Here is a 13178-nt window from a genome sequence, read left to right on the forward strand (position 1 = left end):
AAAACCCAGAGCTCGCTACTGGTACAAGCCCGAACAGGGACTATTGGCCTACGGGACTTCAACCGTATCCGCCACATGATGCCTATGGTATCCACCGGACGGGAAAATTCCCGCAATCAACAGCTGAAAACTGATCATGCGCCGGCGCCTACAGTGTCCACCAGAGCTGTTGAGTCTCGGTCTTGTTCTGTCCTAGCAGCTGCGTCTGTAACCAAGAATATCGTAGCTACGGTGTCCACCAGGACCGTTACTTCCCAAGTTACTTCTATCGTAGCAACTGCGCAGCCGCCAAGATTGCCACCGCCATAGCTACTCTAGCGTGTGTCTTTTGCGGGTACGAGGATGACGGGGATAGTTTGACCGAACATATCTTTGACCAACACCTGAAGAGACTACACGTTCCGTTCTGTTGCCCGCACAAGGGGTGCCCAGCAATCATTGGAAGTAAGGAGCATTTTTACGGACAATAGCAAACGACTAATTACATGTCTGAATCGAATGTCATTGCTTCTTGCTAGGTGACTGTTCTATCTACGCTAGGCCTAACGAGACGACACTTTGGAGGCGGTATTTTAGTCTCTTTCAGCAGTGGAATGCATTTCCCCACGGCTATGGTCTTACTTGCCGGGTTCGTACCCTTGAGATGAGGAGGACCTTTACATTATCACTGGAATCCTGATGCCCCCGCTGGCCAAGGAGGAAGAGTTTCAATCCCAGCTTTGCTGACCTGCCCGCCCTCACTACGAATGATTTTAGTGAGCTGCGTCCCCAGACAAGATTGGCTTAATATCTCACCTCTTGGACTAGCTACGCCCGGATACAGGTCTATTTCCTTAGGTTGACCAACTCCCATGTGCCAGACACCCCTAGATGACTGCACGCTCCAGGAGTTATCCTAAACGGGATCGACAACGAAACTCCAAGCAGCCATTGCCGCAGTTGACCAGCCACCGACATCACCCAAACGACCATTCAGTACCCTCAGGCCGGTACGAAGGCCTTAAAAATACAGAAAACCCTGGAAGGTTGCTGGAAGCACAAGACAGAAAATCTACATTAAGAGCAAAGCGACCCAGATGACCGCACCACCCCCAACAACCGATGTAACGGAGCCGCCAATCCTTCTGGATCCGCCGGACGTGTCTCCTCCGCCGCCGTTCCCACTTTGATCCGTCACTTCGGTAGCACCGGGTGGACTGGCGTCAGTAGTCTCTGCAGGCTCAAAATTCAGAACGCACGATTCGTCCAGCGCCAACACATCCCCAGCGGCATTGGTGGCCTCCATCTCAGGGCAAGAGAAGCTCTCCTCCTCAGGGGGTCCGGCGGCCACCGTCCTCGACGTGGTCGACGTCGTCGTGGCCGATACCGTTACCCACTGCGTGGTTGTTACTGTCGTGTAGGGCCTGCAAGACATCTGTCGCGCCTGCAGCGGGGCCGCCACCTCGGTAAGGAAAGGGACGGAGGCGGCCAACTCGGGGATTCGAGCTCCGCGGATGGCGACGGCCGCTGCGGGATTCGTCGTCGTGGTCGTGGTGGGTTCAGGTGGCTCATACTTCAGCGCGCAGTCATCGCCCAGCTCGAGCGTCGCGCCCTCGGCGTTGGTGACGGTCATGGGAATGCAGCTAAACTCGGGAACCTCCTCGGCCTCCGATGCCGGGTCGCTAGTCACGGTCACAGTACGGACAACCGTGGCCAGCGCGCTTGTGGTGGCTGTGACAGTTCGCGTCGTGGCGGGACATGGCAGACAGGTGCCCCCGCTGCCGCAGTAGGCGATGGAACGGCAGCACTCGCGTGCGCAGCAGGTCGTGTCCTTGTCGCAGGCGCCGTTCTCGCAGCACTTTTGAGTGGCCGGGTCGCGGCAGTACCCGCCGGCACAGCACTCCTGCGATGCCGAGCAGGCCCAGACGGTACCCGGACCCGTGCAGCACGTCTGTGTCTTCGGGTCGTAGCACTTGGTGTTGCCGCAGGGCTTGTGGCCCTTGGGACAGCACCCTCCGCCTTCCATGCAGTCGTAGCCTAGAGGGCAGGTCCTACCCGTGCTACAGCAGACGGACCTCCTTGGGTCATAGCAGCCGTTACCACACTTGGCCTCTCCGCTCCTGCAACAGCCGCCGCCGACGCAGGTGTCGCTGCTCCGGCAGACCACGCCGTCGGAGCAGCAGATCTGGGAGGACGGGTAGTAGCATCCGCGCTGGCTGCACTGCCTGCTGGTTCCCGGGCAGCAGCCGGCGGGTTGGCAGGTATCTCCGCTGGCGCAGCACCAACTCGAGCACGGATCTGCGGATTGGACGAATCAGCGATTCATGATTCGGAAAGGGAGGAGCAAGAGAACGTACAAGTTCCCGAACGACATCGAGCCTGCCTCGACATCAGTGCGCGGGCGAAATCGACTTCGCTATCCCCCGAAAATACGGCCGACATGTTTGCGATGATCTCCGGAAACGTGAATTCGCTGAATCCTGTGTCAGTGAGGTCGGCCATGGCCGGCCCATGTGCAAGCTGCAGGCTTTGGCCGCCCCATCCAAGGCTGTGTCCCGCCCAAAGGACGATGATGAGATCCCGGGTCCGCAACATGGCGAAGGGATTTGGTCGTGCAAAACGAAGAGACGCTTTCGTTCGTGGATGTTTTTGAAAGGGGGCGTCGGGTCTCAATGGCCACACTTAGCATCGGGACAGCTGAACGAGTCGACGTACATGTCCGTCATCCATGTGCTTTTGTGACCCTCGTAAAGTTGATCTGTCGCGCTATTTCAACTAGGGCGGCCCGACAAACAGCCCAACAACTGAGACAGAAAGCTGTTGGCGATGCCTCTGTTATCAATATTGAGGGGGTACTTCGTATAATGAGAATCGACAGTGCTACCCTTGTCTTCGACCCAAGAAGGGCTGATGGGAGCGAAACAGACCTCAATAATGTGCCACCCAAGAGTCCCCCATGCACCCTGAACGATGCAGGCACTCAAATTAGGTATAGTTTTCCCAAGTGTGGTAAATAAGACGGCAGGCAAATTCGTCCGGCCAAGGGGCCTTGCGCTACGCTAACAGGGGCAGTGACACAGACTTAGACTTGGCATGACCAGAAAAAAGAGATAGCTTCTCTAATGAATCATAACCGTTTTTGTATTGCTTAAAAGCACCCTTTCCTCTTGGGATCGTCGTAGCCCGGGACCTGGCAGTCCTGTGCAATCGAAGTATACGGCTCGCGAAACCGCTCCACCTTGCTCGCATGGACCCAGAACACCGTTACGTCCGGACAATGACCCTGGATTTCTGTCGCAGCCAAATTAGGCTTGGTGGCTTAGGATCTGCGAAGCTCTCAGGCGCTCGCCACAACACACGACTTTCAGCTCTGGCGCTTGGCGTTTTTCCAACATAACGAGACGGATGCCTTTTTGGCCTTGCGTCTGCGCACACACCGAACCAACCAATTAAATAACGTAGTGGAAAACAACGCCAGAAATGGCTATGAGCCCACATATACATATGTACGGACCAGGAGGCTAGTGTCACCACAGATGTGCACAAGGAAGCCACAAAGCTGTCCCACCCTCAGGGGATAAGTCTGAGCCTCTCTGGAAACGCTGGAAGGCCCAGAAAACGCAGGAAAACTAAGGATCCCGTGGATTTTTATGTGGTTGTGTGGGAAAAGCCCACAGCAAGCCACGAGAGAGACGGAAACGACAACCATACCAATCGAACACTAAACCAGATGCTAGGATTCCCAACCAAGTACTACGCCCCAAACCGACGTACAATAGACGATACAGATGCTGAAACACCGATTGCTATCCAACAGCGGAATCTCCAAAACTTTACGGTGTCCCTTGGGCTTAAACCAATTACGGAGGTAACAGCAAATATGGTGTCGGCGACATGGAAAGGGGCTGCTGCGCCCCATACGAATTCGGGGGCCGTACTCTGTTAGTTGCCAAACCCCAGGGCAATGTAGCCGACGTGAAGCATTATTGCAACCCAAAAGAGGGTGACTCCCCATAAGGCCCGGAGAAAGGATTTGATGACGAGCGGCAGTCGGCTTAGAGGACGCACAATCACAATAACCTGCAGAGTGTCAGAAGCATTCGAGGAGGAGAGATTTCCTATATACCTCGAAAATTGCGATAGACGAGAGGGACACGCCTTTCCAGACATAGAAAGAACGAGCAAACGAGGTTGTTGCTCTCAGGCGCGTTCGCGAGATGACCATGTCTAGCCAGGCCAGAAAACTTCCGGTACTACCGTGGGCTGTGTATAATCAGTTAGATTGCCCTTCAGTTCATCATCTGTTGAGCGATTTTGTCTTCCGTGTCAACAAGAACGAAGCCAGGAAGACCCATTCCAACTCGGCGACTTTGATCCGCATCATCAATAGCCTTTCTACGAGCCGAAGTGCGAATATCCTTAATATCTAGGACGATCCGTAGTCAACCGATGTTTCCTGAGAGGTTCGGCGAGCAAGATGCTGACTTGAGCGATGTTGATCCGGGTCGGGATAGGTGTGAGACAGCGTCTATATGGCCAACGATTGTAGCCACAAAATCTCCGTCTTAGCCTCGTGGAATCTACACTAGGCCATGGTCGACTTCATCACTAACATTAGCCTCATGACAGCCAAGCTTCTGGAAACGCCATCAACGCTCTGTGACTTGTACGAGCTCTTCTGAATTTTCGAAGAGCTCCTTCACGGCATGAAAACCACTAGTTTTCGTCCTGGCGAGATACGTTAGCCCTGATTGACGCGTGTAGGAAGCCAGCCGTCTGCATCCCGCCCTGCAGCTATTTAAATGTGGAGAGGGATATCCTCAGCATCTATTTGAGGGCTGACAAAATTGCCAGTTCGGTAGCGTCGAGACAACCTTCACTGTCGCCATGAGCAGCGATGGGATCCAGGTCCAGCTTCCGATGTGAAACAACGAGGCGGATGATTGGTCGATTGCAACGCAAGGCAAGACCATCGTCCGGTCGAAGTATGCGACGATTTGGCAGCAAGACACTGCCGCAGGCACCATTCCGTGGCCCTCCGAGGAGTAGATAAAGGGTTCTACAAATCTACGCTTCGTTTGGAACACGAGCGTGGTTCTCCTATCGGCCTCGTCACGGCTTGCGGGCGCTCAGAGGGTTGCCATTGGACGGATGGTCTCCACAAGCATATTTCATCGCCCTCCTTCCCTGAGCTGACCTGCACGTTCCTTTGTGGTTAACGGCGTGGTTACGCGCCTGATAGGGGCCGCATTGAGCAAGGCCGGTATCGGAATACCTAAATTTCACGGTGGTAAGAGCTAGGAAATGCCTTTGCTGGATACTCAGGCTGATTTGCCTGGTCGCAGTAGGTATGTAATATGTTCCACTAGCTTTCTTCCGGTGGCGTAATAGCTTCGTGTGCTAAAGTAGTAGAGGTAGGGTTAGGCGTAGGGTCTAACATTGCAGATTTAAGTACTCCCTCTCTGCGAGATATGTTATCTGATCCATGAAATTAGCCTGAGCTAGGGCTAGAGAGAGAGTGAGGCATGTATCCAATGACGACATATTTCATCCGGCTATATTACCTCAGTTTAACCCCATCGGCAGATGGCAGAAAGACGCTGCAGCTAGGGATTGAAGTGCCAGGGTCGCGTCCTATCTGGGTGGCGAAGGAAGACAGAACTGAGGAGGTTCGATCCATTCCACATCTCGCCCTCTAGGATCGCAATGGTTCTCCTTTCCGCTTGTGTGCTGGGCTCGTTCCTCGGTCTCGGGGCCGTGGCATCGCCAGTTTCATGGCAGCATCACTACGACCGCTCTGAGGTTCGACAACGGTCCGATAACACATGGTTCGAACAGTCGTTCTCAAACCCGCTGGCGATGCCACACCCAACTTATAGTCAGAGCTGCACCATCGACTCTTTCGCTAATATTACCCACTTCGTCCTCCGAGAATATCAGATCGAAACAGTAGTCAGCGCTGGCAACACGACGGAGCTCCGCGGGACTATCTCAGTGGAAAACCCGGGCTCGGGAGATACGTACCGGTTGTACCGCATCCCAATATCGGTCGGCGGCGGGGTTTGGAGCGTATGTAGGGCCGGTCAAGAAGCGCCTTTGCCGTCGCAGCTCGCCAGATGCCAATACGTGATAGCGCGTAGAAGTGGCCTCATTGGATTCAGGTTTCAGTGGTATTGTGACGGCACAGAGCCAAATCGCTCGTATGCACGATCCCGGTTCTCTGCCCCTGAAAAAGAATCCCCTTCAGGAGAATAGAGGGAGCTGACGTACCCCGGCTGCGTGTAGGGTTCTTTTCGACGCCACGGTGATAGGGGAACTGCCCACCGAAGTGTGTGTAACTCAAAACGGCACTGATGGGGTGACGGAATCGTGCGGTCTCCCCCCCGACATTGGGGAAATTTTGTTGCGGATTGAGAACATCTCATGGGAGGTAACTTCCGAATCAATGGGCTGAGGATTAATGTTACCTTGGATACATAGCGTGCAGGAAACCTCGCGGACAGGGCAGCATCAGAAGGCTTGATTTCCGCTGTCACTTGATCGTTAGGTTACTTGCCATCACCAGGGTTGCAATGGAACCAGACTCAGGAGGCTCCACCCGGTTCGACGGTCCCCGGCGTCATCCATGGCCAAGGACTCGCCCTACTAGCTCTCGAACTTCAGTATGATATCACTAGTTTTTTAAGAGACGGCGTTAGACCTCAGATGTTGCCTACCAAATGCCAGAAAGTTATCCGCCGGGAAAAAAGCACAGAAGATGTTCGTTTTCTTAGGTAATTGGGAGAGAGACACGTGCAAGGTTATCGTAGGTTTCTTACGACCGTTCCGTAAGAAGAGGAAAGGTACGCTACCCAATTACAACTTACCCTATCATGGGTGCTGAGCCAGTTCTTAAACGGAGCGCACCACGACCTAGGAAACTTAAACGCTGGTCAAGACGAAGTGGTAGACGAAGTGGTCGTCCACAGGGCTTCGAGGTCCGTGGAGCTGACACACAAGCAGGACGTGGCGGAGAGGTGGGCAACTGTGAACCGTCCAAACCCGGAACTGCTTTGTGACTCTGAAGTTCTTGGTTGTAAGATGCAATCTACTTCGAGTGAAGTGTCGTAATACAGTCTGAGGTAAGCAAATCACAACTTCGACTCGCCTTGATACATCTGACAACGCTAACCAGGATAACATAACACGACAACTATAACGTTTTCGAGGCTCCATTTAATAAGATGGAACAGCGGCTCGCGGAAAGCTCCTCAACCGTCGTTTCACAGCTCAACCTCCACTGGGTCATCAGTTCATGCACCCAATTTGCAGTACAGAAGCAACAATCGAGACTACGAGCATAGCCAAGAGCATCACCGCGACACATTGCCGAAGTGTGACAGTATTTCCAACCAGCTCTCCAGGCTCCTAATCGAAACCCAACTGCAGGTTCAAATAAACCATATATTCTGCCGAGGAGATTCGCGTTGATCTTACGGCGTTGAGTAACAATTTCGTCCGCATTCTTATAATCGGTGGCAACACTGCCATGGGGATTCCAAAGTTATGCCAGAGACAGGTATGTTAACACCTAACGAGATGACCGATATGGAGAATGCCGGGCGGAGACAGTTAGTCTTCTACCCCAGGTTGTTGCGGGGTGCGATGAGCACGCTTGACGCACCGTTAGGAACTTCTGGGGTTTCAATTGCCGGCCGACGAACTCGGTTACTAAGACTGCCGACATCCCGACCCTATTTAGATCTCTGGCTCTAGTGTCTTGATTCCCTGCAATGTAACTTCGTTACCTGCCCTCGCCCGCGACCTCGAGCTGGCCCACCTGCCCGCGAAGAGAACACGGGCTGGCTTCGAGCCGATCGTGAGCGGCCGGTCGCTGCTACTCTCAATGCCCGCCTCGTTCCACGCGCCATCTCCGTTTTGCGGCCGGCCTATGAGGTTAGGGAAGTACTTGGACACAAACGGCTTCAGAGTCATGAGGCAGGCGACGACGATGCCCGTGTGAACCTCAATCAGGGTCCAGTAAGTGAGGTTCGCGCCGTTGTAGGTCCAATCGGGGTCCGGCATTCTCGCAGATTGGATGAGCATGCCGATGCGGATAAAGGAGACAATGCAGACGCTAAGAATGAAGGCGAGGCGGGCAGGTAAGCGTGTGCACATAGCAGAAAAGGACAGAGGTGCAATCCAACTTACAAGAAGCCAAGGGCAAATGTACCTACGACAAGCACCTTCTGTCTTCGTGGCAACTTTAGCGGTGCTATCATCGGCATTGGTAGAATGAAGATTAGAAGGTCGGTGGCGATCGTCAATCTGAGGAAGGTTAATAAGTGAAACGGCAAAGCAGAGTGTGCTGTGGAAGGAACTGAGACTTGCCCTGCGAGTGACCACCAAGTGGTATCACTCTGGAGGAACGTTGCCTTCACATTGAGGTCCCAGAGTGCCTGGAGAGGGATAGCAGCTGTTGCGACGGCTACGATAGACCAAATACTTGAGATAAGGACAACGACGAGAACGGCAATACAGGCTCTCCGCGCCCAGTGCAACGTGAATATGGTCAGGTAGAGCGAACAGATCGAAATCTTGGTAAGGGACAACGTGAGGTTGTAAGTGAATAACGTGCACCACCATGCCTGAGCCGACAAAGTTAACTCCTTTGGTTCCACCTAAGGTAATTTTGCAGGCTCGTACCTGGAGCATGCTGTAAGACTCTGCAGCGAAATCGATGTCTTGAATGTGCTTGCCTATCCCATGCAGGCACTCTAGAGTTATTGCAAATAGTTAGGTCGTGGACGTAATTACTCCTGCAATAACTAACCATGGATTTTGCTAATGCATTGCCCTAAGGCGGCCGCCTTTTTTCACCGTTAGACGGGGGTTCAACAGCTCGTGGGGGCAAATGATGGACATACCACAGAAAGAATTATGACCCAGTCTGAGACCCTCACCACCCCAACAATCTTCACCCGGGTCCATATTCTCAAGAAAACGAATATGGCAGCAACGGCCCATGTGATGAAAGCCGCCGCAATCTGGTTGGGCCCCGTGCCGCCGATGCCTGTGTGGGCCGTGGGCGACTCGGCGGACGCGTGTGCTGATGCTGAAAAGTTCATAGTCTCTGCAATTCGACTCAACTCGATGGACAGCTTCCTTCAGCGGGGAGGGACCGGGTTTTTGCGGTGATTCATAGCGTGGTATCACGGCAAGCAAGCATCCTTATAAGCAACGTTGGAAATTGGAACCACAGCGCCGGGTTCTCGAGAGCCAACAGGCCAAGCCCTTGTGTCTGTGCTCACTTGCTTACCGGCGTTGGGAACCGTATCCCTGGCGCCAACACAACGCCTCATCCAAGGATACGCCGAAGAAACGCCTCCGCAACCCGGCTGTTTTGGTAGGGAAAGCTGAGCTCGTGTGGTATGTGCCCACTAATGGCGGGGGTAGTGCCCATCTTTTTCACAGGTCCGGGAATTTGCGGCCAAGCGTCGGCAGAAAGGAACGGTGACAGCCGCTAATAATCAATCCATCCATATGATGACAAGGAACCGGTCGGATATTCCCCAGGAAATGAAACTTTGATGGATGCGGGAAACTCCCATACCTCCCCTAGTGCCTCACATTGTCTTCTGTGATAGGGTGAACGGTCGGGCCTTGAGCGGAAAGGAAGATGGCGCACCACATGCTTGCAGACCGATAGGCAACCTTATTTCGTTTATGGAGGTAATGGTCATGGATTCGTTTCCAGTCAACAAGGCCCGTAATTTGGAGCAACCTAATTGTTGCGCGCGTGTCCGAGCCCGCGTTCTGGGACAAGAGACATTTGCTAAGAATCTCGGAATCTCGGACGATAACTAGGCTCCCCATTCAATTTTGGCCGCAGTGGCCGGCCCACTGAATAGCCCGTGTGACCGACCTTGAATGTTTTCTCTCTCTTTTTTTTTTTTTTTTTTTTTTTTTTTTCGCTCTGTCACACTAACGTTCATGTACCTTACCTAGGTATCCAGACTCCGCAACGCTTGCAGCTAGCTTTAAGTTAGCAGATACGCAGCAGCGGTGGGTCCCGGAGCACATAAGCTTTTACCTCACTGTGTAGGTTAATTCGGGACATACGTCTTCCCCACCTCGCGGGTACCCTTGGCGACCCAGAGCAGTGGGACGTCTTGTCTCACCCAATCCCCAACCACGTCGCATCCGGTGAGGTCTTGCAGGTTGAGATGTGGAATGGAAGATTCCGAAACTTCCTCCGGACAGCTCTCGAAACACAGTCAGACCTTTAGGAAACCGTGAAGTCGGTCGGGGAGCTTCAAAACCTGGCGCGCGCCATCCCGAGCGCAAATTCCGTCCAGTCAATGAAGATGAGAATCCCGATGCCAAGTATCTCAATGCTCGAGAACAAGCAATCTTCAAGCTGGGTCTCGGACCAATTCGAGACTGACCCCTTACCGGTTAACGAAGGGTTATCATCGCAAATTCGCTAACACTTCAGTATAGGCTCAGTTTTGTTCTCGGTAATCATTCCTAACTAGGCAAACCTATACGAAGCCATCCATAGCCCACATTCGGAGCCCGGTGAGAAGGGGAGGACGAGCAAGGTGGCTCCCGGTATTGACGTGCCGTCCACAACACTTCTCTCTGTTGGAGCGAAGTTCGGCGTTTCAGTGGTGTCAGGGGATCTCTGAGCTTGTTTAAACTGGTAGGCTGGATGGCGGGATATTGTATGCTTCTAGTACTCTGAGTTGATTCAAGAGCTGGTATTTGAATAGATGTCTGCTAATTGTAATAGACAGAGCAGCAATGGCATAGGAATGATTAAATAGCTAACGACTTTATAGATAAGCTGAATTAACATCGTTGCAAATATCAACCATCACAACCAACTCAATCACCTTTTCACACTCGTTGCCCGCCGCACCAGAGAGCCTTCCCCGCGTGCAAGACAGTCTCCCTCTGATCGGAGGGAGCATTATCTACACTTGTTGTTTCGACCTTGTTTGAGCTGCAGAAACCTGCCATTAAGATTCTCTTCGCCCTCCCTTGTTCTGCTGGGCATTTGGGTGTGGATGTGTGTTTCTGCGCCATTTCAGTGAGGATTATAGCATCTACTTGAAACGGAGCTTGAATATAGCCGAGACTTGTCAGTGATCTGAGTGTTCTACTCTGAGTAGTACTTTGTAATTTCCTAGATGGAATGGAAATTTATAGTTAATTAGTGCTTTGTCAACATAAGGTACTGCGTTGAAAAAAAAAAAAAAATTGTTTTCCGTATCTATTATTGAGTTAACTAGTTACATACACTTTAAAGATAGAACGATATAGGAATGACAGATGAAAAATCATAACTACCTCCAATCATAATTACCTTGGGGTAGCGACAACAATAACAAACCCCCCATATCAAACCCTCGCCCAGTACGCCAAAACTCCTTAACCCTGCCCCCCGTCGCCTATATTACAACACTCTCAGGCTCCCACACCGACAGCAGCAGCAAGCTGTGCACGCGAGCCCAACAATCTCCCTGCGGGAAGGCTCAGAAGAACATCAGCCCGACGATCCACACCCACCCGAGCACCAGCGGCACCAGGGCCACCAGCAGCAGGAGCACCCACCGCACCAGGGTCCACTCGGCCACGTCGTGGCCGACGCGGGCGCGCACCCACCGCCTCACGCGTGTCCTGAGCTTGCGCGCGTGCGGGCAGGTCCGCGTACCGTAGATGAGGCAGCCCAGCCCGGGCCGCGACTCGCACTCGATGTGCTCCCTGCGCCGCTGCATGAGGAGTCTGGGTGTAATTAAGCAAAGGTAGGTTAGCTTTCTGATTTATTTTATTTTATATCTTTAAAAATTATTTATTTTATTTTATTTTATTTTATTTGTTGTCGTTGATGCTGCTGCTGCTGCTGCTGCGGCTGGATTGGATTGTGATGGAATCGGATTGATTAGATTCCGGAAATTTCCTTACCTGACGCTCCCTCGACAGAACCGCAAGTCGCTCCCCAGGTCGCAGCGCGAGTCGCTCGGGCACTCGAGGTGCAGCAGGCGGCGCTCCATGAGCCATTCGACCTTGAGGGCGACGCCCGTGTCGACGAGGTGGTAAAAGTGGCGGTTGGTGTGCTTGAGGGAGAGCGCGTCGGGGTAGGTGAGGTGGTCAGCGATGAGGAGATGGATTTCGGGCGGGAGGGTGGCGAGGGTTGGCCGATGCCGGGTCGCCGGGACTAGGGCCGGTGCCGCATCGGACGGGGCTGGCTTAACGTTGGCCGTTTCGGCCGGGGTTCGGGGCCGCACGCGCCGGAGGAGCGATGCCATGCTGGCGGGACTTTCGGGCGGTCGGGTGGGCGGGGTTGGCGTCGATTGCCAGCGGCGCAATGTCGATTCAAAGCTGGCGATTGCGATCACCTGCTGCGGACAGACGGCAAAGACTTCTGACGGAACGTGAATGCGTACATGTCGGCAGAGGCCCATCTATTAAATGACCAAGGGCGTTTCGGTGAGGTGACTCGTAAGAGGTCAGAATCTCGAAAAGTGAAACACGGCGACACTTCCAGCTGGCCTTCTTGGCCCCCTGTGGCTGGCAGGGCAGCCCAGGCTCTCGGGCTCTAATGGCGGGTGCAGCGTGCTGGCAGCTGCAGCGCTGGCAGCGATCAACAGTTGCCGCACCCCTGTCGGCACCAAGCTTGGTGCCTGGCTAGGCCCCATCCGGCCTGTGACAAGTAAGGTTGCGTCATCTTCTGGGCTCGAATGCGCCCGATTTGCAGGCTGCAGAATTGGAGACTCCCAATACGAGGTGGAGACGTGCCCGCCTCATGTTTGCAAAAGTCATGAGATCACAGAGCCGCAAGCCCGAATGCCTGCTGGTCAGCCTTAGAGACCGCTCGCCTGCAAGGTCCCACGTCGACGCCCTGGTTGCTTTTTTTGGCACTTGCCCCATTGGCCGTCGGTGTGCGCGCGCTGATTCGTCAATTTGGTCATGTGCTCTTCTCTTGGCTCTCTGGACGACTATCGCGTGGTGTTTTCCATACGGCCTCGAGTTTACACTACAATTCCGCAGAGGCTATGGACGTGTCGACGCTTTCCACAGAAGGAATAGCTACGTACTGTATAATACCTTCTCTTTTATTCTTCTCGATATCGTGCGAGATAAACGTACTCGGACCAGCCGCTGCTAAGGTATTCAGCCCAACCAGTCAACTGGAAATGATCTGTCCCCGGTGC

General features: G+C 53.4%; 3 protein-coding genes across 3 annotated transcripts; all 3 read right to left on the reverse strand.

The window, feature by feature from the left end:
- Positions 1–1051: 1051 nt before the first annotated feature.
- Positions 1052–2574, reverse strand: MFIFM68171_09629 (uncharacterized protein; the record flags this gene model as incomplete). The annotated part of the gene is made up of 2 exons (XM_071065048.1): positions 1052–2277; positions 2337–2574. 2 exons carry the CDS (start codon positions 2572–2574, stop codon positions 1052–1054), a joined length of 1464 nt encoding a protein of 487 aa, XP_070921149.1.
- A 5142-nt stretch (positions 2575–7716) lies between these two features.
- MFIFM68171_09630 (uncharacterized protein) lies at positions 7717–9086 on the reverse strand (the record flags this gene model as incomplete). Its single annotated transcript, XM_071065049.1, has 6 exons — positions 7717–8095; positions 8170–8286; positions 8350–8606; positions 8665–8735; positions 8792–8828; positions 8886–9086. 6 exons carry the CDS (start codon positions 9084–9086, stop codon positions 7717–7719), a joined length of 1062 nt encoding a protein of 353 aa, XP_070921150.1.
- A 2412-nt stretch (positions 9087–11498) lies between these two features.
- Positions 11499–12272, reverse strand: MFIFM68171_09631 (uncharacterized protein; the record flags this gene model as incomplete). The annotated part of the gene is made up of 2 exons (XM_071065050.1): positions 11499–11748; positions 11929–12272. The coding sequence occupies 2 exons, from the start codon at positions 12270–12272 to the stop codon at positions 11499–11501; spliced, it is 594 nt and encodes a 197-aa protein (XP_070921151.1).
- Positions 12273–13178: the final 906 nt, after the last annotated feature.

Source organism: Madurella fahalii (assembly GCF_045866475.1).
Source record: "Madurella fahalii IFM 68171 DNA, scaffold_5, whole genome shotgun sequence".
Taxonomy (NCBI): Eukaryota; Fungi; Ascomycota; class Sordariomycetes; order Sordariales; genus Madurella; species Madurella fahalii.